This window comes from Pocillopora verrucosa, chromosome 1, assembly GCF_036669915.1.
Source record: "Pocillopora verrucosa isolate sample1 chromosome 1, ASM3666991v2, whole genome shotgun sequence".
NCBI classification, from domain to species: domain Eukaryota; kingdom Metazoa; phylum Cnidaria; class Anthozoa; order Scleractinia; family Pocilloporidae; genus Pocillopora; species Pocillopora verrucosa.
This window is the reverse complement of record NC_089312.1, coordinates 22469302-22496068: the sequence shown is the minus strand read 5'-3', so window position 1 is coordinate 22496068 and position 26767 is coordinate 22469302. Positions and strand designations below refer to the sequence as shown.

At 36.6% G+C, this 26767-nt stretch overlaps 1 protein-coding gene and 2 pseudogenes across 2 annotated transcripts; all 3 read left to right on the top strand.

Annotated features, from left to right (window-relative positions):
* The first annotated feature begins 291 nt into the window (after positions 1-291).
* On the top strand, positions 292-5097 carry LOC131778511 (tripartite motif-containing protein 3-like; annotated as a pseudogene).
* A 205-nt stretch (positions 5098-5302) lies between these two features.
* Positions 5303-9501, top strand: LOC131778509 (tripartite motif-containing protein 2-like; annotated as a pseudogene).
* Positions 9502-10419: 918 nt separating this feature from the next.
* Positions 10420-26716, top strand: LOC131778547 (serine/threonine-protein phosphatase 6 regulatory subunit 3). 2 transcript variants are annotated; one of them, XM_059094969.2, is made up of 32 exons: positions 10420-10797; positions 10936-11027; positions 11129-11208; positions 13213-13299; positions 13853-13925; positions 14233-14297; positions 14854-14902; positions 15028-15165; positions 15596-15661; positions 15760-15872; positions 16363-16482; positions 16607-16659; positions 16824-16897; positions 17009-17161; positions 17298-17423; positions 17535-17599; positions 18184-18299; positions 18413-18498; positions 18976-19062; positions 20143-20240; positions 20337-20394; positions 20838-20912; positions 21048-21103; positions 21196-21374; positions 21893-22052; positions 22452-22534; positions 22756-22798; positions 23051-23167; positions 23528-23638; positions 24160-24214; positions 24449-24573; positions 24828-26716. In XM_059094969.2, the coding sequence occupies exons 2-32, from the start codon at positions 10968-10970 to the stop codon at positions 24883-24885; spliced, it is 2829 nt and encodes a 942-aa protein (XP_058950952.2). In that variant the 5' UTR covers positions 10420-10797; positions 10936-10967; the 3' UTR covers positions 24886-26716. The 2 variants fall into 2 exon arrangements, with proteins under 2 accessions (XP_058950952.2, XP_058950951.2); XM_059094968.2 differs by having other exon boundaries at positions 10420-11027.
* Positions 26717-26767: the final 51 nt, after the last annotated feature.

The following is a 26767-nucleotide window of genomic DNA, read 5'->3' as shown; positions in this document are numbered from 1 at the left end:
AGTTTGGCACTGAACTCAAAATTAGAGCAAAATTGAACAATATAACAATCCTTTAAGCTAGCAGAAAGTGCAAGCCAGTGTTTCCATTTTCATGTAAGTCATAAAATCATGCGATTAATGTGTCGGTCAGTTTGTTGATTGTTGTTTTTGTTTTGGTTATTTTTTAAAAAAATGAAATAAATTCAGCCTTAAATAGTCTGCAAATGGATGGATGAATTAAATAGATGTAATAATACAATATATATATATACAATAATATATATTAATAGAATAAACTCTGAGGCGGTTGGCGTGTGTGAAATTATTTTTTTTTGGAAATAAGCCCCGTTGACAAACCTGAATAAATGAACGTTTGTCTATCGATGTAAGAGTCAGGCTAATCAATTGTGTATGGCGAACGATATAAACTTACTGGGACAGAAATCTGAATTGTATTGAGCTCACCATCAAACACCCTGATTTTCACCATTAAACACCCTGATTTTCTATCCATAGCTACTGATGCTATTCATCTACATTTTATTTATAAATCTGGCTTTGTTTTACTTATAGCAAATTTTCCTCATGGCTTGCGCAACACCACCGACTTCATCCACTAAGGGAAGAACGAACTATGCCCGCTTGTGTCGTCTGCTGGTTGATATTGGAACCCAGGCCCTCCGAGATAAATTCGATGCAATCCATCCCCCAGCAAAACTTCACGCAGTTTTGGCGGAAAACAAGGCAGAGTTAGAGAAGCTGAGGGATCGAAGGATTCTCTATCCGGCTCAGATGGACAAGCTTTTTCCTTCTGACCCTACTCAAGTGTCATCAGCAGGATTTGACATCACACTTTTAACTGCTTTATTTCGAAATATCTGCGACTTATCTGAACCCTCGAAAGGATGGAACAACCTTCCTCCCAAGTCAGATGAGAGCACTGCAGCAGACATTGCTCGTGTGAAATATTACAGAAACACTGTGTACGCTCATGCCGAGCGTACTTCAGTTGATGAAGCGGAATTCAAAAAATACTGGTCTGACATCCGGGCCGCTCTAGTGAGACTGGGAGGTAATAAGTATCAGAAAGAGATTAAAAATCTTGAAACTGCTTGCATGGACCCCGAAACTGAAGATAAATACAAAGACCTTCTTGAAGAATGGCAGAAGAATGAAATAGGTATCACGTATAAACTGGACAAGTTGGGAAACCAAATGGGGACTATCGAAAACTATCTATCGAAACTATCGAAGAAAGTATTAAACAATGGTATGTTGATTGTCTCTCTATAGTTATCCTGAAAATTATTTTGATAAATTAGTTAAAACATTTTTGTTATTATTATACCGATATTAATGCAGTACTAGGAATTCTCCCGTTTCAAAATATGATATCTTCACCAGATAGTGAACAAACTATCCATATTTTAAGATGGAAAGATACGAAGGTCGTCAAGGGAACTGAGTTTACCAGCATCATTTTTGTGAGCGAGGATGAATAAGCGTCTTCTGAAACCAGACTATCTTTCTGAAGTTACCAAGGATCATTTGAGTAGCTCCTCCGAAGGGGGAGAAGCAAGGGGGGTGGGGTAATAATCATTCTATTCCAGTGGAGATACCTCACAAGAGGGGATTCGAATGGTCTTTCCGAATAAAAACCAAGAATAAAAACCCTCCCATTGTAAATTTGATAGCGCTACCCTACCTTTTAACGAATGTCATTATATCGTTCCCTTTGCACTCAGATAGATTTATGTTGCAATTCTTAACATTACAACAAACCACGTCCTAAAAGGAAATACAAGTACATTAATCCCTCAAGCCGACCAATTTATATCTTGAATTTAAGGATTTTGGATGGGCCTGTAACTATAATCTGTGTTTTTTCTCTGTATTTAGGACCCGAACCTGTCGAGCCACCAACTCTGGATTTTACTGTGAGGAATGCAAGGTGTGCTTTTCCGCCCAGGATAAAAAAATTCACTTTGATCACACTACAATGAAAAAACGACAGGCTGCAGATAGACAAAAGCCAAAGATAAAAGAAGCTGTGAAGAAAATGGAAGATAAAATTCGTGCTTATGAGATGAAGGTGGAAGAAGCAGGCGACCAGTTGACACGAAGTCAAAGAGACATTGAAAAAGCCCGAGGAGTGGTAGCGAAGACTGTTGAATCTCTCATACAGATGTTACAGGATCACAAAAAGGACACGGAGAACATTTTGAACGATATTGAAGAAGTTCACAAAAAACACAACGAACACTTAAAGCAGTCTCGCAAGCGGTTAAAAACCAAATCAGAAGAATTACAAGCCACCTTAAACAAAAACGACCCTGATGAAATTTTAGAAACTTGTCAATCTGTCGATGAATATTGCAAAGATCTCTGCGATGCTGGCAGAAGTCATCATAAAAAACCGGCGAGGAATGTCAGGTACGAGACAAACGATGAAGATATTCAAAGAATAAAATGCGCAATCCTGGGTCGAGTCGTAAGTGACGACAATTCAACGACTGTCTACTCAGTGGTAGAGAGAGAAGGCCTGCAAAGAGTAGAAATCGGAAGAGCGTCTTCCCTCAAAATCCTGACCCGAGATGCAAATCAAAAACAGGTTTACAACGCGGACGATAAGATAGAAGTGAAAATCCAGACTCCACTTGGAAAGGATCTCAGCACTGAGATTATAAACAATAAAAATGGTTCATACATCGTGTCCTATACACCTGACTGCGACGGACAACATGAAATATCGATCGCTGTCAATGGAAACCCCCTTCCTTTAAGTCCCTGGCGTGTTCACGTGACTCCACATAAATACGAAATTGGATCAGCTTTCGGGAGAACTGGTAAAGCTACAGGAGAATTTGATGGACCTTGTGACATTGCAATCAACGAACAGACAGGGGACATTGCCGTTGCTGATGCTAAGAACAACAGGGTACAATTGTTCAGCTCCAATGGACACTTCACCAAAGAGATAAGTAAATCTGGCTGTGGTGGAAAGGAACTGAATTCTCCTACTTCCGTGGGATTCACCAATTCTGGTGACATCGTCATCATCGCTAGCGGTGATATTTATTTCTTCAATAACGATGATGACAGTCTCACAAAAGCTTCCAAAAAACTCGCGAAAGATCCAAGATTCTTGTCTGTCAGTGGCGATAAGAATCTGATCTTGTGTGACTGGAGCGATAACACAGTAAAGGTCCTCTCCCCTGACGGTACAAAATTGATAATGAAGCCATTCAAAGATCGCCTGGTGAATGATCCTCCATGGTTCGCTATTAGTCACCAAGAGAGGTTCTTCGTTTGTTACGGCTTGAATCATGTAGTCAAAGTGTTCAACAAGGATGGATGGTTTCAGTACAGCATCGGTGGCGTGGGCTGTGGTGACGGACAAATGAGTTATCCTACTGGAATTACCATTGACAAGTTCAACAACTTGATCGTGTGTGACCCCAGCAACCACAGGCTGCTCGTGTTCTCACTGGATGGAAAGTTTGTCAACTCAGTACCAGGACTGGAGTGCCCTGGAACAGTTGCGGCTTCATCGACTGGGCAGCTTTTTGTAACAGACTTTACCGAAAACTGTATTCATGTCTTACACTGAAGAAGATGGTAAACTCAAGACTCAGTTATTTTGTAGCAAAAGTGACTCTTGACCGTATTATTAGTCCATGATTTTCGAGGGATGAAGCTACAAGTCAGCATTCAAAGCTAATTAGTTGAAATAGAGACAAGCCTTCTGATTGTTTCAGAAAAATTCTTAAGTATTTTCATTTGCAAATATTTCATTTAGTGCTTTGATAAAATTTAGTAACTTTTCGTTGGAAATTGCCGGATAGCTGGTACATAAGCAGGATTTCAATAATAGATGACATATTCGTTAAAGAACTTTTATCTATGTTTAAAACTTTTGTGATTTTATCCTTTTATTGGGACTCTTCGTCACTGAAGTTCCCTGCAGCGGCGGTCGGCGGGCCAAAGCCAACTTTACCACCTCATCATTTGACTCATTTCGCCCGCTATGTCAATTCAGCGACTGAATTACGATGTTTTACAGGCTTTATTACCTCGTATAGCAACGTGCATATCATTATTTACAAAATGTATAGGGTAACCTATTGAACTTTAAAACGCCTTAAAATACAAGTTTGGTCGAGTAGATAAACTCTGAAGAAATATAAATATAACACAAAAAGTAACAGAGATATTAAACGATGGGAAAGATTAAAACGGATTTTGCATGACCGCTCTGAAAAGTATAGGCATAGTTTTTTAAGATTGATAATCGGGACCTAAATTAATTGGGCCAGGGTAAGAAACATCTATTCAATTTACAAGAGCAGTCAATAACTAAAAAAAAAGATAAATTGATTTCCTTTTAAGTATAGACTGATGATGATGCCACCGTAAATACAAGTTTCTGAATCAATCAAATTCACAAGTTTATATAAGGAGATATATTCTAAGGTACATTTGTCATGAAAGTCTTTGATATATAATCGTTTTTAGGCGAGAGTAAATTGGTGAGAAAAACTGAAAGACGAGTGTTTTTTCAACCGTGGATTGTTTCCGATATTGATCGACTTTTAACCAATTAAATGCGAGTGTTTAAGGCAGCTGTTAAGGGAATAGTATTAATGAGGTTGTGCTGAATAATCTTTGCAAGAACAGCATGGCTGCGAGGCAAAGCAAAGGAGGCATATTCTAACTGATCTAGTCAACAAAGTTTTCGAAATTCAATCAAATGTACAAAGACTGATCGTAGACTTCGAGTAATCTTTTATTAAGTCATTTTCTTAAGATGCTGTAAGGTATAATTTTAATATATAGGTAATGCTTTAAAATACCTTAAGATATTACAGGAAAAAGGTCAAACCTATACAGCGAAGTTTGTCTTGAATTCTAACACGACTCTCAATAGGACTGAGTTGGTTGTTTGTGGTGGATTATCTTATCTCGGAGCAAGAGATAAGAGGGAAGTAGAAGTAAAGGATAAAGGATAAAACTGAAAAAGCACTCCTATAGACTGATTTATATATTCCACGTAAACATGATCGGCTGTTACTGATCAGGATTCTTATACCATATTATCCAAATAATGTAATTGTTAAACCAAAGCGCATTAAATATTTTTTCAAAAGGTTGAAAGACTATCTGTTAGGTCTGTACTTGTAAAAGATCGATTCCGTCTGTTTTAAATAGCACAGGATATCTTTGCATTGATTTGTGCAAGTTACGTTGCGTGACCGAACTTTGTGACGCTGGAAAACAGAAAATTATAGAACATGTCTTGGAGAGTCTGGAACGAAGCTTAAATGACACTTGAGCTACGTGGATGTATTTTCGATATCGTCACCGCATCAGTTCAAGAAGACCTAAAGAAAGGTTGATCTTCTCATACTCTCTTTGATTCGTTTGTTACATTTTCTGAGATCGCAGGTTTGTACTTCAATTTTTCTATACTTAGAGTTAAGCTTTTCTCATAATCCATAACAGCTATGAGGAGTGGTTAGAGTCATACCTCCAATTCCTTCAATAGTCACACATCTGTAGGCTTACGAAAAGGTTTGGCTTATATTTCCCTTTTTAATCAATCAGCGATCTTAGTACCCCTTTAATTTTATTGAAAATCATTAGACATGCAAGACGAGCGCGTTTACCTCGAATGAAATATCTTGAGCCAGAGAAAGCTTAGTTAACTCTCGATAACTCGTCGCTTCTGTCAAATTTTAAGTGGCTTTGACCTACACCTCATTTCGATCTCGTATGTGATAACACTTATATTAAAATACTTGTTATGGTCATTACCAAATTGAAACCGTATTTTTTCAAAGAAACAGGCAATCATCGCTAGTAATGCACAATGAATATCTAATAGAGCCAAATGCCTCAGTGGTTGATTAACAACATCCTTGTTCCGGTCTATTGCGTTACACATGGCTTACGGACGTCGCCTTCTATTTTCCATAGCTTAAGCCTAAAATGAGGGGAGGGGGTGGGGGGGAGAAAGGAGGGCACAAAGATATTGAAATGCTTGCTGAAAGTTTCTCTTTTTGGTTACCCACTGTTAGTAGCAAAAATCTGGTGTCAGTGGGCTATAGTGAGATTAAAATGCCAACTATTCACCTAGACACATCTTCGAGATATGCTCAAATAATTGTTTGATATTTGGAGCCTTTTTTCGGCTTTGGCGCAATGCATTCGCATAAAGTGACTTGGAATTTTGAGCTGATAATCGGAGTTAAGCGAATCAATCAGAACACTAGGAATGCAATATTCGGAGTTGAAAATTAAATATAGGTCATATTTCCTCACTGCTTCGCGGCTCGGTTAATATCCCACCTCCACTTCGGAGACGAGTTGTTAATTATCACACCCACCGACCGAGCGATTTTTCGTTTATCGTTTGTTTGTTTGTTTTTTTCATCTCCGCGGCTTGTTCTCCTAAATAACCGTTATCCAAATTTCCAAAAGATTAACAAGGTATCATAGATTTGATACGATATAAAGCTTACTTGTGTCCTTGATCCCATCGAAATCATCGTTTTTGACCGCTCCCATAAATTATCGCCTTTAAAGTGATGTTTTTCTGAGCGAAGGAAGTGATACTCCTAATATTTACTAATCCAATTTCATTATTTTATCATTATTTCATTATTTTTATTATTATTTCATTATTTTTATTAAGGAGGTTGTTCTCATGGCTGCCGCAGCACCGTCAGTTTCATCTACTACGGAGACTACCAACTACGCTCGCTTGTGTCGTCTGCTGGTTGATGTTGGTACCCAGGCCCTCCGCGACACATTCGATGCCATTCATCCCCCAGCCAATCTTCACACAGTTTTGGCGAGTAACAAAACTAAGTTACAGTCACTGAGAACAGAAAGATTATAAATGCAACGCAATGGGGAAAACTCTATCCTTTTATTCCATCCTCAGTGTCTTCCAGAGATTTTGATATCACCCTTTTGACGGTTTTGCTGCGAAACTTTTGCGGCTTACCTTCTCCTATAGCAGGCTGGGATACACTTCCTGCTGCAACAGATGTGAGTCTTGAAGCTGATATTGCCCGAGTTAAATATTACAGGAACACTGTATATGGTCATGCTGAGTGTGCTTCAGTTGATGATGCGACGTTCAACGCATGCTGGGGCGACATCCGGACACTCTGGTGAGGCTGGCTGGAGTGAAATACAAAGCAGCTATTGACAATCTTGAAACTGAGTGTATGGACCCTGAGATTGAAGATCACTACAAAGAACTGCTCTGTCAGTGGAAGAAAGATGAAGATAACTTGAAAGATAAATTGGATGAAATCGGATATGGGATTGAAATAGTCATGAAAAGACTGGATGATTTAAAATCACCAACCTTAACTCCAAAGGTGCACCTGGATAACGAAGGTTTGTCTCAATTCTAGATTTTTACTTGCAAGAAGAGATTGATGGATCGATAGACCAAACCTTTCGTAACCGAAAACACGAGTAACCAAGTCGCGATTGAGATTAATTTTGCGACCAATAATTTGAAAGGGTGGAACAAATAGAGAAGTTATTAAGACAAGTGGGCGGAGAGACAAAAATCACAGACTTGGATGCAAACATATCTGCACCTACTTAATCATCTAAGATTAGTATTGCTAAGAGTTTCCCTTCACTGTGACTTTCGCACTGACTATGGTGTTTTGTTTGTTTTAGGAATGAAACAATTAAAGGTGGAAGAAATCGGGGACTCAAACAGTCCTGGTTTGTGTGAAGAAAGATGTCATGAGAACGAACCACTTCAATTTTACTGTCGAGAATGTGAGATCTGTATCTGTCACAAGTGCAAACTTATTCCTCACCATAATCACACTAGCGTTAAAATACAACAAGTCGCTGATGAACAAAAGGCTCTAGTCTTCGATGTTCTTCAGCGCCTAAAAACAAAGATTGACGCCTGCAAAAACCGAATGAAAAGGTTGTCCGACTTGTGGAACATTGTACGACACGAAATCACAATAGCTCGCACCTGCGTGCGAAAGACTGTGGAAGACGTTATTCGGGTTGTAAGGGAACACGAAAAGGCTGTTTTGGAAGATTTAGAAAGGATTGAGGAAGAACAAGACAAAAGTCATGCATTACAGCAAGAACGCTATCAACTGTTAAGTGCAGCTTAAAGACAGTGTACAACACTGTGAAGACATTTTGAAGAGAAACAACTGCATAGAAATTCTGCAAACACATCAGACCGTTGTGGAACGTTGTAAAGGTCTTCTAACACTTGTAAATTGAACGTTTGCATGCCATCACACGTTAGTTATTTGTCACACGATGAAGCTGTTCAGAACATCATGCAAACGATTCTTGGACAAGTTATTGTTAGTTCTTCAAACTCTCTGAAGTCAGTGGCTGAAGGAGCTGGTTTAGAATGCGCAGAAGTTGGTAGAAAAAGCGATTTTGTGATAACAACAAAAGATTTCGAAGGGAAAGTGTGTTATTACAAGAACGACACAGTTACCGTTAGTATCAAGACACCGTTAGGGGAGACATAGACGAGACAATCACCAACAAGCAAGACGGTAGATATATTGTGACTTTCACGCCAACTTGTACAGGAATACATCGCGTGACGATAGAGGTGAACTCTCAGCTACTGACCGGTAGCCCCTGGAGTATTCGGGTACATCCGCACCGATACAGACACGTGTTTAAATTTCGGCTCAAGTGAAAAGTTCAAGGACAGTTTGAAGATCCCTTTGATATTGCAGTGTGCGATAAGTCAGGCAATATTGCAGTCGCAGATTGCCCCAAAATAATAGAATTCAACTTTTTGGTTCAGATGGCAAGTTTTTGCGTGAGTTCTGTCAGAAAGGAGACGGCCCTAGCAGATTCCATGAGCCGTTCTCTGTCTCGTTTACCAGGTCTGGTGAATTTGCTGTCGTGTCTTCAGGCCAGATTTCACTATTCTCTGAAGATTGTCATTTTATAACACACATTACCAATGAGCTATTAAAATCTCCTTGGGCATTGTCTATTACATGTGACAATCAAATGGTTGATTGTGACAATGGCGACAATTCAATCAAGGTCCTCTCCATCGACGGTACAGAATTGATAAAGTGTTTCAGTTCTCCAGATTGTGATGATGCTCCGTGGTTTGCTATTTTTCACCAGCACCGATTTTTTGCGAGCTACGATGGGCTTGGTGTGTCAATGTTTTTAATAAGGAGGAGTGTTCTGCCGTAACATTGAATGGAGGGGCCTCACGCTAGACGTTAATGGCCCATTTGGCTTTGCTGTCGATAAATATAACAACCTGATAGTCTGTGACTATGAAAGCAAACGATTACAAGTATTTACACTGGATGGGAAGTATGTCCATGGTGAAGACCAGTTGAATGTGACACCATGGTCTGTTGCCATGTCGAAGAAAGGACAGTTATTTATCACTGATCCAACTGAGAAGCTGTGTTCATGTTTTTTGAATGACAATCTCTTTTTAAAACCTGTAAAAACTGGCACATAAGTGATGTTAGTAGCCTAACATGACATTTTCCCAAGTCTTGCATGGATTATTAGACACAGTCGAGAACCATTTCTTAGGCGTGGTTCACTACCTCCTCCCGAGAAAACCAATATTCTTTTGTGGAAATTGATGCGTTGAACACTTTCTTTTCCAGCTTCAATTTTTTGCAATGCCTATGTTTGTTTCCTTTTTCTGTCTTGCCTAAATTGTAATTATTTGACGAAACGCACGTGTTTCCAAGTCTCTGAGTCTCAGATATGTTCGGTCGGTTGTCTCTCTATAAATTTGAACGCATATGTTCCTTACATATCTCCAAAATCAGTACTTGTGAATTTTTAACTAGTAGACAAATACATAATTTTTCTTGCAAGTTTTCCTTTTGACCGGGCATTACGGCATCCTTCGTGATTCAACGATTACGAAGTTTTGCCACTTGCATGTTTTCCTCCCGCGCTGATGAAAAATTAAGATGGTTGTGTATGGTATGTCACGATATTTCGAGTCATTCGTAGCGCTGTAGAGAATTGTCTGAATAGTCTGAATTGAAGAAAACCCTGAAATGAGAGCTTATCAGAGTAGTCAAACACCAGAGAAGGTTAACAAATTGGGCGAGAAACGCTCAGACACACCTGACATTCTTGTAGCCGAGGAATTTGCTATGACACGAATTAATTAAATATCCACTGTACCACGTGTCATTCCTTTTCCAGAACAACTCTTGCAAAGAGCAAATTCTTGTAATGGGCTTGCTGGCGACATTTTTTTCCTTCTGAAGATACCAGTCCGGCTACCGGTCCCTTTAGCCTCGCTTTCAAACCAGTCCGGATACCGGTCCCTTTAGCCTCGCTTTCAAACTTTTGGCGGCCATCTTGTATCTCAGTGTCACGTGCCCAAAACTGTGAAACATATTATGGTCCATAAAACTTATTACCATTTTCCTTCTATATTCTTTCTCCATTTGTAAAGCTGAGTGAACTCGTTTCCCGCCGTTAGACTTTCGGAACGTTTCTGTTGATTTACGTTCCTCCAGACGTGAAAACGTGCCTGTCATTTCCAGCACATTAATGGTGGCTGAAAATTGTCAGTTCATGTTTTGTGAAAAGTATTTTGAGCGCATGTGGTCACGACAGCCAACAGCATCTTGGAAATAGTGGTGGATTTCATGTTCTTCTGTACTTTTGGTTTTTATTGTGCAACGTTGTTAATAAATTGAGAAAGTAAGGTTCTTCATTAACGAGAATTATGGCGATTAAATCCAACTGAAAGAGTGCAAGCCGCCATCTTGGTTTACGGCCATCTCAGAGGTATAAAACGAAAGTTGCTACAGAACTTTGTGGATGGGCTCGAGCAAGAAATATTCCGATTTCTACATTTCTTAAACTCTGATTCAAAGACCTGTATCCTAGCTTGATTTGCTCTTCACGATACCTACTTTTCCACAGTTTTAGAGGAGTATTTAATACACGGACTCAAAATGTTTTGGAAATTCGATTTGCACCCAAGCTCTGCTATAGACACGATGTTGACGAGAGAGGTGAGTTTGATTTTTGTATGCATTCGTTTTGCAATCAGCTCGAGAAAATTTTTTTTATTCTGTGTGACATTCTATTACTTGTTGAAATCGTTCTTTTCTAGGACTGTACTTTGAGCGAAATATTGGACGAAGATGATGTGTTGCAAGAGACAAAATCGCAGAATAGAAAGTTGGTCGACTTGTAAGTAGGACATCTCTTTGCATCGTAGACAACTCAGACTTGTTTGCTCAAAAAGAGTTCAAGTCCGTTTAGGTTTCATAAATCGACTTTAAACGCTGCTCACGGACCAAAGATCTAAGTTTATTCCAATGAAGAATGAGCATTAAATAGTTATATGATAGTGACGTTTTCTCAACTATGTCAAACGTCTCTTTTTGAAATAATTGCTTCAGATATAAATTTGCACGGGAAGTGAAACAATTGTTGACCTATGAAAATCATCGATTAACGTCATTAGGGATGGAGGAAAGAATATCATATCCAAATTTGTGAGGTTAAGATGAAAGTGCGGAGTTAGTGTACTATAAATAGCAAACCTTTGATTACGTCTTTATACGGACCCAGGAAATCATTAGAAATGTGTACTCGTTGTCAGGCATCTCAATTGGCTTATCGAATACGACTTTCTTCATGGTCGTAGAAAAAAAACCGTCGATATTCAACGTAGTAGCTTCCTGAATCTTCCTGTAGTGTTGTGAAGAAATTTTGTGCTGGCCTGATGTGTGGGAGTGTTTATTTTTCATTTACCTCACACAGAATGCATTTCTTTTCTTTTGGATACCTTTGATTTTTTGAGCCTTGCTGTTTTATTTAAATTCTTTTGTATGCAGTGTTTCACGAAAACGTTAATTTAATGCTCATAGAAAGAAGAGATTTTTCGATTTTCTAAGCAAAGGATCTGTTAACATTTTGCATTCATCTGTGTAGAAATGGTGAATTGCAAAGGTAAACATTTCAATGTGCCCAGAGGCTTACTTTCAAAATGTTTAGTTCACTGTTCTAGTCTAAAATGTGCCTCATGAAAGTGGAAAGTGAAAAGGTTTTAGTCTTGCACTCTGTGCTGTAGAACCTGTGGGTACTGTCGCTTTTGCATTTTATCTGTTTTCTTACTTGGTCAAAGCTCTGCCTAAATGTACAATTTGACAAAGAGGATGTGAAAAAGGAATTAAGAAAAATTGTAAAAACAGGCTGATAACCTTGATTAGAAAGTGCCAGTTCAAAATGTTTAGGTTCATCATCCAATGTAATTTTGAATATGATCTTGTGAGACTGTTTCAAAAGCAGAAAATATTGAGAAGAGTAAGAGGTGTACTCTAGTAAAAAATGTTACGAAAATTCCTGAACCACAATAATAAGATTCTGTGAACTTGAGGTTTCATATATGCTGTAAGGTACATCTTCAAGGTATGACTGCTTGGAGGTCTTAAGTAAGTTTTGTTATAGATTCGAAATCAGCTAGAATTAACAGTATAGTGATACTGTAAATGAAAAATAGTATAAAATAAAAAGAGAGGAACACCTTAAATTACTCTCCAGCAGCCCTATGGGATGTCTAGATCATTTCATCTTAGTGATTCATTATAATATGTACAGTGGCATGTAATTTGGAAGCTTTAAAGGGGCTCAGTGTAGGAGACATAAATCTTCCTTATTTTTCAACATTTTTATGTTACTTCATATCAGTGCACTTGTCTCAAAAAGTGAAAAAAAAAAATGAAGAGGTCATTTTAAATGGGAATCTTATAAATGGAAATACTCAGATAGTAGCATTATTAACGAGATTGTAAATTTGAAGTCAGTATGTGAAATGGATACTGCAAATTTGGGTTTGGTTTATTTTCTTTTCACACGGTAAGCTGATTTTCATTGAAGAAAAAAAATTGGTAAAGGAATGGGGCTCTCAGATCTTGTAAAACCCACGAAGTCCTGGAATTTTACAATGTCCTTCTTATGACCTGGAAAGTAATGGATTTTTTTGAAGTGAAGGAGTATAAACTGATTTACTTGAGTAAAATACCTTCTAAAACCATATGTTATCAGTGATACACTAGGCAACCTTTCCTGTAAAGAAAATGGCCATGCAAGTTAAATGGCCACTGATGTTCATTTTATTTTTGTGTGACATACACTGAAGGCAAGGTGAGGTAACCCCTACATTACTCATTCTTTATCTTTATTGCCCAGTTTTACTAGACCAGATATTTTGGAGGAGCTAGTTGACTATGTTTTACAACAACCAGATGACAGTAAAGATGAAAGTGTGAGATACAAGTAAGTAGGCATCATCAGCACTTCCCTCTTGATAGGGAGCTATGTCACCATGCTGTGTTATTATTCTGGTAAATTTCTTGATATTTTTTGTAAAATGTTCAAGATAATACATGTGCCCTCATTAACTGATAGGTGTGAATGTAAACACAACTGGGACATTGTGCTTTCTATACTTTCTGAATTATTTTATGAGAACAGAATAGGATTTTCCTGTGTTTACATAGCCTCATCTAAACACTTAGAGTTAAGTAGAATTCTTGAAAATTCTACAAACCCTTGACTGCATCTTCAGTTTGTATAATTGTTTTTGAATTCTCCCAACCTCCTCATGTTTAATTTAGGCAACATAAACATAGAAAAAGTCCACTATTGCATAAATAGGGATTCTAAAGAAAATATGCTAATGAATTGATGGTATCATTGAATTTGTTCATTGGTATGGTTGTTTGTACCAGTTTATATAGGGAAGTCTTGACACACTGGTTTGTGGTTAGTTTTTTGTCATTTGTTTGATAACTTTGACTCATTTTTGACACAAATTGCTCTTTTGCAGACATCCTAACACTGCTTGTGAAGTTTTGACAGCTGATGTGTATGCAATCATTGATAAGTTAACAAGCAATGAGGTATGAAACTTGCTAGGGTATGTATGCACTTTGAAGGATAAAGAGCTTTTTTCTTTTAAATAGGAAGGACATTTTTTACATACCACAAGAATTAGTCACTCACCTTCTTATGCACTTAAAGACAAAATATAGATTTAAAATAAGCTATGCATGTGTTACACTTCTCAGTTTTTGCCAGAAGTGACACATGTCCGTTAAATTAATATTAGTTGTAATTAACAATTTTTCAGACATCTTTGCCATTTTATATTTCATCTTTTCCTTGGGATGGTGAATGTAAATTGCATTGTTCTTAAATCATTTTCAGGACCTTTTAAATAAAATCTGGTCATTCATGGAATCTGAACCTCCACTCAATCCCTTACTAGCTAGGTAAGAATTTTCCTTTTTAAGAATTTTTTTCTGATAATATTGTAATATGGATACTGATAATATTGACACATTTGGCTTGTGATAGAGAGCTGGAGCTTAACCTCACCAATCAGGAAATCTGCTAGTGGGCAAGCAGAGTTTTGCAAAATAACAATTACTTTCTGGGCAGGCGTAATCTTCACTCCCCCACCCCCACCCCTCTCCTCATGTTTGACCATCGACCACCCCCTTGGTACAAATTTCTTTTTCTCCCCAACCTTCCGTTGCCATTTAAGTCAAAGATGGCAGCCATAATTTTCCCTAAGAAAATACTGAGCACTCACTCGCCAAATTATGTTTGCTCTGCAAGCTATGGTCTCAGTGATGATTCCTTTACATGGGTGTAGGTCTTCTTCAAATTGGCTCCTAAATTCCATGAATGAAATTAAGTTTGGAAGGTGTATCTGAATTCACATCAGCTTGTCAAGCAATGTTTTTGCTAATGAAGAAGTTTTGAGACCTTCCATGTTTCCATTTAACCTTTTTTAAGTTGTGATATTTTGTGTTTCTCTTCCAGTTTCTTCAGCAAAGTTATGGTAGTTCTTATAAGTAGGAAGACATCTTTGGTAAGTAAGCTTTCCTCTCCAACAATTCAAGTGGTTTTTAGAATTTGTTAGACTTATATTGAAGGATGTTTTTCATCTGACTAGAATTGTTATTGTTTAAATATCTTTTTATTATTTATTTTTAGATGTTAGAGTACTTTAAAAGTAAGGAAGATTTTGTGAATGCCATTGTGAAACATCTTGGTACATCTGCTGTTATGGATTTACTTCTACGATTGATAACCAATGTTGAATCACCACAACTACGACAAGACCTGCTTGAGGTAGAGTTCCTTCTTTTTATTTTCTTAGCTTATTTGCTTGGTTAGCTCAGGTTGTTTAATGCTGGAGGCTGAGGGCCCAAGCCTAAGACTAAACCTGCACTCAAGGGTCTTGAAAATAATGAGGAGAAGGTAGTGTCTTTGTTATGACATCCACAAATGGCTAGATATTCTTACCAATCTCCTTAAACTAGGACAATAAACTGTAGACCCTGTCTGCATCATCTCTGTACTGGCTAGCAGGGGACATTAAAGAGCCTATGCACTTCTTGCAAAGAGTAGAGAATATAGCTCACTTTGTTGTGGTCTGGCCTTGATTCCAAAATTGGGTTTCTGCGGAAATTCTCAGTTAAAATTTTAAACTGCTTGTGCAGTCTCCTTGTAAAAGATTCCTCTTCTTCTTTACCATGTTTTGATAATTTTTGTTCTATAGTGGTTGAATAGTCAAAAACTTGTGGAGAGTTTGGTCTCATTAATAGATCCAGGAAATGATGAAGAGGTTGGTAGTTCAACTACTTTTACCTGAACCCATTTGAAATTGAATGAAATTTTGTTAATTTGTAAAAATGTTTACTGAGAGGACTGCTATTTTTGCAGAGATGTTGCAATGCAGCACAAAGCCTGTGTGATATAATCAGACTTAGCAGAGATCACATGTCACAGCTCCAAGAGAATGCTGATCAAGATCCCTTACTAGATGCAATTCAAAGGTATGCTCAGGTGGTGTGTTGATTTTTATGGTTACTTCCTAAATGGTGTGAAGAGTACACGGGTTTGGGCAATGGGCCTGAAATTATTGATCAGTTTTAACCTTTTGATCCCAACGAGTGACTAGCATCTATTTTCTTCCTTACAATATCACCCCTGAATCAAACATTAAGGTGATGAGGACAAAGAAAATGATCACCAGCTGTAGAGGCTCTGGATTGTTAAACAAATTCTCCTTGCCAGCACCTTAGGAAATGTATAGAGAACAGTATTGAGAATATGGATAATGATGTCAGGTTATAAATGGTTGCCAGTTGTCAGCCATTATAATATAACTTTTATTTCTCCAAATGTTCTCTAGATATGTTCTCTAGAGATACTGTAGTCCTTTGTTCCACTTACCTAGCATTTTCATTTTGAAGAAACAAACTCTCAATTTGTAAGCTTTTTTTGTTGTTGTGATTTTTAATTGATTTGATATGTTCTATTAAGGAGAGAGACTGTATCAGAGTTATTGGATCACATGCTTCGGGATGCCAAGCTTCACCCTGATGTTGCACTGGTCAATGGAATATCTGTTTTACTCACACTCTTGGAAGTCAGGAAAGGAAGGTTTGATTAAAAATATATATCATGCATTGTTCCACATATTTTATTTGAAACGTTATCTTTAGATGTACTTTAAACAAAACAATTTTGATAATTTTAAATTTGCATGTTTTGATGCTTATTTCAGTGGGGAAGGTGAAGAACCAATGACTGCTTTGGATGCTGAGAGACTTGCACAAGGTAAGAGAACAAAGCTAACTTAATTCTGTGATCTTTTTTCTTGACAAAAGTTGCATTTCAAATGATAATTTCAGAAGTACTGATAGGTTAGAAATGTATAATAAAGATATATCTCTTGGAATGTTTTATTTACTTCTGTTTGCTGTTGTTGATTTTTTTTTCAGGTGTCAGTGCTACATTAGCTGCTCTCACACCCAGACTTAAAGATTTTCATCAGCTTCTAGAAGATCCTCCTCCGGTAAGCTGCATTCTTTTTCTCCTTTTTGATTTATTGTATATGCCTTTTCTTGTTCAACTACTGCAACATAAACATGTGATGACTATCATTGTTGGCTTCTTCTTTTGTCAGATGAAACCAATGCTTACCACTGTTGGAACATTAGATCCTCCACTTGGAAATGCTCGACTTCAAACCTCCAAGCTGATCGCTGCTATCTTAGCCACGAATAGTGATACAATTAATGCTGAACTAGCTAATCTAGGAACATTACAAGTTTTATGGGTATGTATTCTGTAATCCTATAGAGTTCATTCATAATTGATATCTTAAGTAACTCATCTTTGTCTCTTGATTATACTAGTGTTTACTTCTTTTTAAGGCTTTTAAAACCAATGTTAGTATTTTGTTTGTTCTGCAGGAGTTATTTTTCAAGTATTCATGGAACAATTTCCTCCACACTCAAGTGGAGAAGTGTATAACTACAGTATTAAACAATCCCCCAACTGAGGAAGATGGGGAACAGAGTACTCCTTTAGTTGATGTTGTAAGTGGTGCTTCAATTTCAGTGATAGTAGCACAACTTTATCATTTTGTACTATTAGTAAACACATTCTGTTTCATCAGCACTGCCATTTTTGTCTCTTTGTTTTTCCAGTTATTTAAAGATTGTAAAATTATTCAAAGGATACTGCAGGAATGGGAGGATCATGATTCAGATACGTAAGGGCACTGAACAATTATTTGTTGGTGTTAATTAAGCCAAACATGATGTTTTGTGAATGGTGAACAAGTCAATCTTTTGCCTAAGTCAAATGCTTCGACAAGCAATTGATTGCAGAGACAGTTGTGAATTCCAATCTTTCCAATAACAAAGTTGAAATAACTTTTTTTACCCAAATAACTTTCTTTCAATATATTTTTGGGAATCTCTCCCTTAAAATCCAGGAATGTGATCTTTGACTTTCCTGGGACAAGTATGAGCTCAACTTCCAATTAGAAAAACTTTCTTGGAGGCAGTAGTTTTCAGGTTACATATAGTGTCAAGGACTGTTTGTTTTTATGTATACTTTGACCATCACCTGGTAGTTATTGGTTTTAGTATAACCTAAACTTTAAATGGATCCATCAGGAAACATCACCCTAGATTTTCAACTCAAATTTTCAGTTTGCTTAGATTGAAATTTCTTTTCACAAAACTGCATTTTGCATTCTGAAATATTTGCTTTCACACAATTTTTTTTTCTATGAAAATTGAGTTTACAAGAAAACATGTATGGGTGCGTTGCTTTGTCTATTTTATACAGAAGTCAGACCAACCAAAGGAAAGGATACATGGGTCATTTAACAAATGTGGCAAACAGTCTTGTTCAAAGTCTAGAGAAAGGGAAAAACAAAGCTGCTCTTGATACAATTTTTGCTGGTATGTCATTCACACAATTTTCAACACCTTGTGTAGAATTCATCAACAACTACATTAGGTTGACTTAGCTGTGATATCCTAACTTATGTACTTCACTCCTCTTATTTAATTAGACTTGCCTGAAAAAGTGCGTGAAAAATGGAATGCATTTGTGAGTGGAAAGTTAGCAAATGTCAACAAACAGAACATGTCAGAATTGGTGAGTTGTTTCCTCTCAAGGATTATGAGGCATTCAAAACTTTATTATCAGGACAATTTTGTGATTTCCATAAATTTGTTGACCTCCAAAGTTCTTGCCAAGCTATTTTCACTATTAACCCATGTCAGTTATGTTGTGTTTCTTAAAGTGAGAGATTACATTTATTTTAAACTTTCATTCATTAAGTTTTTTACTTGTTCTGTGTGCATACCATTGGGTAATTTTTACTGTGTGTGTTTTTGTATTGTGTTGGGTCCAACCCCCTCTCCCTTCCCACCCCTCCCCACCGACTTCTTGGCATAACAAAGTTCTTTGTTTTTATGAGTTGACATTTTTAGTGGTCATCATGAATGGGTATCATTTTTCTTCTAAAAGAACATTGTTTGAAAGAACTTCTTTCTACAGAAATTTTACCTGAACAGTTGTGTGGTTCAGTCTTCCTCAATATTCCCATTTTTTTCATATTGTTTCTCCAAGGTTGGACATCATTTTCAGTCTTCCTCAGATGATGACGATGATTTCAAGCCCATGTCCTTTTTACACACGGAACACTCTCTTCAGCAGGTAGGAATGCTAATGACAGTCACACAGCTTGTGCTGAAAACAGTTTGTAATCAAAAGTTTGACATTTGAAATAATGAACAATTTTTGAAAGAAGCTATTCGCATATCTCATACAGGAAACACAGTACACTGTATTAAAATATTGTTAAAATTAGCGAGTCACATTTAAGGAGGCTCCATAGGGTTTTTGCTCAATGTTGGCATGTGCACCAATGTAATATTTTTATAGAAAATTTTTGTTTTTGCTTTTTAAGGTCACTAAAAGCCATTAAAAGGCAATGAGCAAGGAATCGTTTACTGTAAATATTATCAAAATGATTTTCTTTATTAAGCTAAGGCTCAACGAAGGGAGGCGCTCACCAGGGATAATTTGGCTTTGTCTTTGATTTTCTTCAATTTGCTTCAGTGAAATCTCTCAAAATTTTCACAATTTGTGAAAATTGTTCTGCTGATCATTTAAAAGCCCCAAAAAATTGGAGTTACAAACTAAGGCTGTTTCTTCACTATTTGCAATTTTGTGTTTTTTCCTCTATTTCAAATTTGGTCTTATTTTTTTTTAATTGACAGGCATTAGGAAGGGCACAAATGTGTTTAACCTAGAAATTCTTTGGAAATTCCACCATAGGAAACGGGATAAATCTTACACAAAAGATCCCTATTTTTTTTCACAAACATTTCATAATGGAATAGAACTTTGCCAAGATCAGTATCTGAGCATGCATAGACTTTGAATTTGTTGCCCTTTGGCAATCTTTCCAAGGGTGTTTTCTTTTCAGTTGACCTTTTTCAGGCAAAGAAGGCCTATGAATATTTCGGGTGCAGTTGCTGGATATCCTAGATTCCATCACATAAAAACTGTTTTTAACACATCTTAGATAACAATCATGCAATCACATTGAGCGCATATGTTTGTTTTGCATGTTGACACTTTAAAAGCTTGTGCCATGTTTGCACCCAGATCTCATGTGGTCAAAAAACCCTACGGAACCTCCTTAAGGGAGAAATGTACTTAAACATGCATGTGTACTATTGGGAAGTAAATTTTTGAAAGTTGAAAGTTAATATGTACTTTTTGCTGCAGGCATTTTCAAGATATCAGATGCAGCAGATTACAACAGAATTCATGGATACATTTGGTCTGGATGAGGATGAGTTCCAAGAACCAGATGAATCAATCACGTAAGTATTGAAAACTTATTCCTTTTAGTTTACAGAAAGTAATGTACTCTAGCAGTTATAATTGTTTTATTTTGCTGTTTTGTTGCTCTCTTACAGGGGACCATTTGACAGAATAGGGGAAATTAGTTTTACTGTAAATGCTCAGGAAGATAATGTGAGTTGCATGCCATTTTTTTTCTCCGAGGGAAATATATGAAAGTACAATGTTTTAACTAATCTTTTTTTGCATCATTTAGTATTTGTAATTATAGAACTAAATATGGAGGTCATGATCTTGGTTTTCACAAGGCTATCATGGGTTTATACTTCTTAGGAGAGTTTTAGTGCTTTGGGGTTTGAGACCTGAGAGGTTTTTTTTTAACTGAGTGTAATTTGATTAGTGAAGTATTAGCCTGGGTAAAGATTTACGAGGGCTTTGCGAAACATAGGATCACAAAATGCTTACAGTCATTGTATTCAGGCAGAAGTAGTCAGGTATTATTTCTTGTCGAATTAGCCTTAAGAGTAAAAAAATCAATAACAGGATTGTTTGAAAACATACATAAATTGTATTCTACTGTAGTTGTTATTTAAAGGTGTTTTTGACACTCTTTACAGCCCAATGCTTCATTATTTGAAGCATGTTGTAATGAAAAAATTCAACAGTTTGATGACAGTGGAAGTGATGAAGAGGTAAGGACAGTATAATTTGAAATTCCTTTACAACTCCTTTGTGTTTTGTCTTGTTCCCTTGAGATATATCTTTTTCCTGTTTATGTTATGTGACCCAAAGTGATTCCAATAATACTTTTTATTTATATCTTTTAGGATGTTTGGGAGGAAAAAGAACTTACCTTTTCATCCATTGCTGAGTCAAGACATAGGTAAATGCACTTATAGAAATATAAACTCTGATCTTATTATATACTAGCTACTATTTGCTGAAAATCTAAGGTTGATTGTTATTTTAATGCAGTACCCTGTCACCAGAGGGAGGAAATGAAAGTGAGAGTAGTGATAGTGATGAAGATTTAGAGTCACCTGCTCCTAAAGGTCCCAATGTACCTTTTGAAAGTGGCAGCAGCCCTCAGGGATCACCAGTAAAACAACCTCCTGCAGCTACAGATAATAAAATGGATGTAGATCCCAGTGATGGTAAGCAATTAGTGTAAAGAGAATTAAAAACAAGTAATGTGGGGACATTTTATATCAGTGATTGTGGGCAGTAAAATTGTGTGAAGATACTTGACTCTTCATGCAAAGATATCTGTAGTTGATGTAATTTTGTGAAATAATTTGGTGTCATTTAATTTGGTTTTGGTTTGAGTACTGATGCATTGGTCTTATAACACTTTTTGCCCATGACTCATGAAGCTTTTCACTTGCTACTGTAGCATGAAACAGCAAGAAATTTCTAAACACTAGTTCATCCAAAGTTACAGAGTATCATTTTGGCAGTTTTTTGGGCCAATAGAGGCATTACATGGTATAAGGAAATGGCTCATGTTACCAAGCTATGACTATGCCACTGGGCCACTTAAATTGATTAAAGAATAGTCAGAACTACAAAAAACAAGAGCATGCAATATTCTCTTCAGCAGGGTTTAGTTTTAGATGATTTAGGTTTAATAGCAAAACAGAGATGATTACGGAACTTTTTTTTTTACCATTAGCATGGTCTCTTACATTTGAACGTGAAGAGGCAGCCATAGATGAAGCTGTATCCATGGATGCTTCTGATGTTGGCTGGGGTGATACACCAGCTGCAACAACAGACGACACAGGATGGGCAACATTTGATAGTTTCACTGATATCAGAATGGCTCCTAGCAGGTTTGTTCTGCTTCTTAAAGAGGCAGTGAATTGTTAACTGAAAGTGGACTGTTTTAAGTTACAATTTGTCAGGTTTGATGTGATCTTCTGACTTACAATACAGGTATTGTGTGGCAGATTTCCTTGTTGAAATTCCTTAAAACTGCAATTTGATAGTTGATTGGGTATATTGGTGATCAAATTTGGTGCAGTTCAATGTCAATGGAAATTTGTGTTTGGACCTTTCTAGATGTTACTTCAGACCATGTTATAACAATCTATCCTTTGACAAAGACTAATTTATATCATTAAGTCAGTTAGCCAGTCAATTTATTGAAATTGTGGGATTTTCACACTTGATGGCTTGCAAAATATTCCTTCAGATTTGACAAAATAATAATTGATTTGTGTTCTTATCAGTGAACCAACACAGGAAATGGCTGATTCACCTGTTGCAATGGAGACAGAACCACCTGCTCCTGCACAGGCAGGGGCAGCATACAGTAAGTGCTGTTTTTCACTTCACACAGTCTAAACAGTAGTCCATACACATCTTGCTGGTCTTTCTGCTCTTAAACATTTATACCGCAACACAGCCTGCTTCTTAAGTTGCACATCAAGGTAAAAGGGGACAGGTTCCCTGTCCACTTTCATTTCAGTTTTGATGTTGGCAGTGAAGACTTGTTAGTGAAGACTTAGTTTTTGTCCCTATTTTTTCTTGTAGTAGTCAAAGAGGATTCAGTTTCAAACAAGCCAGATGAGTTAAGGTATGATCTGAGGATATGTAATGGGCAAGTTTTGTCTTTTTAACAACAGGATGCATTATCTGTATAACCCCAAAGATTCTAACATCTTCATAAACATGTTGTTTTCCTGTAAATTTTCAAAGTTAATTGGTGTTTGTGTAGTTTTTTACTTATATGTTGTGCCAGTCATTTTGTTTGTACCTGTATGACTGTCTCACTAAATTCTTGGCAGTCAGTCATGTTGAAACCAGGCATTTTTCCATTTTTGTGTAGAACACATGGCCTAGTGTCCAGTGCTGAAGCTCTTGGAGTCATAACAGATGCAGATGGTGATGAGTCTACGAGAAAGGCAAAGCCCTCACCAGTTCAGGATAGAGCAGCTCGTTACAGGTTAGCAAGACTCAGGTGTAAAACCAAATTACTTGAATCCTTCAATCCTTGAAGTAATCAAACTTTTATCTGATTGTATCCAGCTATCAAAATAAGCAGGGACTTTGGGAGACAGCAGGTGCTTAAAACCCTTCTTTCTATGCAAACCATGACAAAATGAATTAAGGCTAACTTCCATTGGAAAATATTTGGATTGTAAATGCAGAGCAGTAGTAGAAGGTATCCACGACCTTGCTTGGTTGTTAATCTTGTCGGCAGACTGTCTTCCTGGTGACTGCTGATGATTACAAGGAAGGTTTACTGCTGTGGGAAAAAGGAAAATTGTCTGGTTGTATATACAAACTTTTATTTTTTGTTTAGGTGTGAGGGTCAGTCAATTGACAATTCAGCTCCACTAGCAACAAATGATAGTGATGATGACATCTCAGATGAAGAAACTGCTGGTGTGAAATGTGAGGAAGTATTTTCCAGGTGAGTTAGAAGGGAGTTAAGTTTTAGCTACTTTGTTTATAACCAGATATAACAGGATGAGTTCTTTCAAGAACAATATTGAGGTATCAATGGTACTAAATAACATACCTTGTAATTTTTATTATCACATTAGTTTTTCCTTGGAATAGCAGATGGTCTTACTCAGACTCGAAGCTTTTTGAATGGGAAATTTAATCTTTACTTTCAATACACTAGGCAAGATGCAAAGTGTACTTTGAGATGCATTAAAATGGACTTGTGGGAAGGTAGCATGTTACCAAGACAGACAAAGGGATGAAACACTATGAACATACTTATCTGTAGGCCATTCAAGGTTCATGTGGGATGTAATGTTAAACTTGTGTTTTATTGGAGTGTGGAAGTCAAGTTGAAAATGCAGATTGACAGGAAAATAACAAGCATGATTCAGGCCACTTAGCAGTGGCACATCCACAAATCAAAAATATATTTTGCATATTATGTTAATATCTCTCAATTTCTTTTCTGTTGACACCCACTAGGTTAGAACAAGACAGGCAAACTGAGGCAGTAGTCCCCTCAAGCAAAGAGGTTATGGTGAGTGATTATGATGACAAGTAGAGGAGTTCATTTATTAGCATAATTTGCAAATGTTGTTACTAATAACAACTTTATACAGGGAATGAATACTCCTCATTGTGTTACCAAGAGGTAGTTATTGGATCCTAATTATTTTAGTGTGACACAAAGTATATAATGGAGAATGATAAATTTTGTAATTATATCATAGTTTTGGGAAAAATAATCTGTGGTTTCATGCATCTTTTGTAGGCTGTAAATAATGCTCATGATGATCAGATGACAAGTGCCAAACTGGACAATGGACCTGTGGACTGTACTAAGGATACTGAACATCAGGGCTTATCAAAGAAAAGTAAATTGGATCAGGATTCTAGGTATTAATTTTACAAATTGCTGTAACTGTTAACTTAACCTCTTACTTCTAAAAGAAATCAAGGGAAAAATTTTCAGCCAGAAATGCTTGACTTTCATATCATACATTCTTTGGCACTTGTTTTCACGTAACTTCAAGGCCCTCTTTTTATTAGTTGTAAAGTGGCAGACATTTCTTCCTCTTAATCAATGTCATGACACACATGTATTAAGGCAGAATTAGTCAACTAACAATAACTTGTTTGTGTTGTTTCAGGTCACCCCTAAAGGAGTTGGTTGAAACACAAACAAATCTAGTCAATGGGCCAGGCTAGATTTTTCTCTGTTTATTGTTTGTAACTTTGACAAATTTGTATGTTTATAGATGATGTCCTGTGTAAAATATTTTAGTACTGGCTAAGTTTGCTGAAGGAGCTTTACTCAGTAAGCAGGCCTCTGCATCCAATTAGGCAAAGGTTAATTAGAATTCTTGACACATCGTATTCTAGGATATCTTTGTACGTGCAAAGAATTTTGTCAATTGTATGGCATTGGGGGCCATCAGTTTTTTTTTTTTATTTTGAAATCTGAATGAAAGTGACACTTGCGGCCATAACTGAATGTCATTTTTTTTCTGAGAGGAAATTTATGTTGAGCTCAGTTGTTCAAAGCATGACTGGAACACATACTGTGAGCTAATGCTGGTCTGCAATTGCCATGTTTTCTCAGAGTAATAAAGACTTCATTTCAATACTTTACTATCCACTCAGGTAGATGATGAAAATTAATTGACTGCAGATTTTCAGGTATAGAACCAAGTTGTAGTGAAAAGCAGTGTTTGTAAATGAGTTCAAAGAACCCAAGATTGGATTATGAAGTGGGAAATTCCAAGTGCTTTGAGCAAATGAACTATTGAATTAATTTGAATTCATGTTTTTAAACTGAACAGAATGGGATGGTTGCAAATACTTAATTTCATAAGTTAATTTCATTTATATGTAATAATTTCAAGGAGTTTTGTTTTCAAAAAATACTGGCAAAAATAATTTTTTTTCCAGTCTGTATTAAATTTCTCAATAAACCAAGTTTAGCCTTCCTTACTTATGGGCTTGGTCTCTGTACCTGCAACTGTATTTTTCTTAATTCTTTTTGTCATATTTTTTAGTTGGGCAGTCTTATGATATAGTATTGTGTGCTATAGGAAATTCAGTTATGGAGGATTGAAAATCTCAAGTTAGCATCAGAATTCTAAACTTTTGAATTTTCCTTTGACCTTTTTTTAAAGAAAATGGAAACAATGCAGAAATGTAAATCAGCTGAGTAGTGTTCAAATCTGGGGATAATGCTTTGAAGAAATGTTTTGTAGTACTGAATTACTACAGGTGCTTTTTTTGTCTTATGATAAGAGGAGAGTGTTATTATCAAAAGGACAAGCAAAGCGATGTACATAGTAATTTTTTATCCTTTAAAGAGTTATCTTCCTTGCAAGATTCCTTAGAAATCTTTTTGTTTTAAGCAGGCATAAGAAAATCTCCACCACTGCATCATGTTGGTGGAAGATTTTTTAAAATTATTGGCATTGGCATTTGTAAAAATATGAAAACAAATAAGAACTATCTTGAATAGTGAATTTCCCATTTAATGCCATTTTGGATTGTTACATACATGTCATTTTTGCTGTCATTTCAGTGGCTATTCTATTCATGGTGAGTGAAGTTAAATATAGCTGATATGAAGAGTCAAAAAATTCAAAATGGGCTGAGCGTAACATTCAGACTTTGGAAGACTGATGTTATTCACCAGTTTGTCCTTGCTTTGCTATTTTGGAGCCTAAAATTAATTGTCAAATTACCAACAAGGTGTGCTAGTGGTGGAGGTCTTCCTTAAACTTTTTTTTCAACGTTTGCTTCCTCAGGATGATTGCAAAGCTTTTATATATAACATGATCGTGTATACTTATGAGAAGGTCAAGAGAAGATCTCTCACAAACCAATGGAACATTACAATTTCACCTTCTTTTTGTTTTAAAAGGTTATAGCTGCTAAACTAAACATTTTTATTTCCATTTAACGTGTTACTCAGTCAGGAATCGTAAAGGTTTCCTTTCAAATATCAATGCATGTAACAAAAGCTGTACTCTAAATAAAACTTGTCCCTTTATTCAAAGAGATGCACACCATCAGTTGAAACTTTACTGTAATTTGGTCTTTTCCCCCC

Coding starts and splice junctions, on each gene's coding strand:
- LOC131778547 (XM_059094969.2), top strand. CDS start 10,968: ATGTTTTGGAAATTCGATTTGCACCCAAGCTCTGCTATAGACACGATG. Junction 21,104..21,195: donor ATTGCTGAGTCAAGACATAG/GTAAATGCACTT, acceptor ATTTTAATGCAG/TACCCTGTCACCAGAGGGAG. Junction 24,215..24,448: donor CCTCAAGCAAAGAGGTTATG/GTGAGTGATTAT, acceptor CATCTTTTGTAG/GCTGTAAATAATGCTCATGA.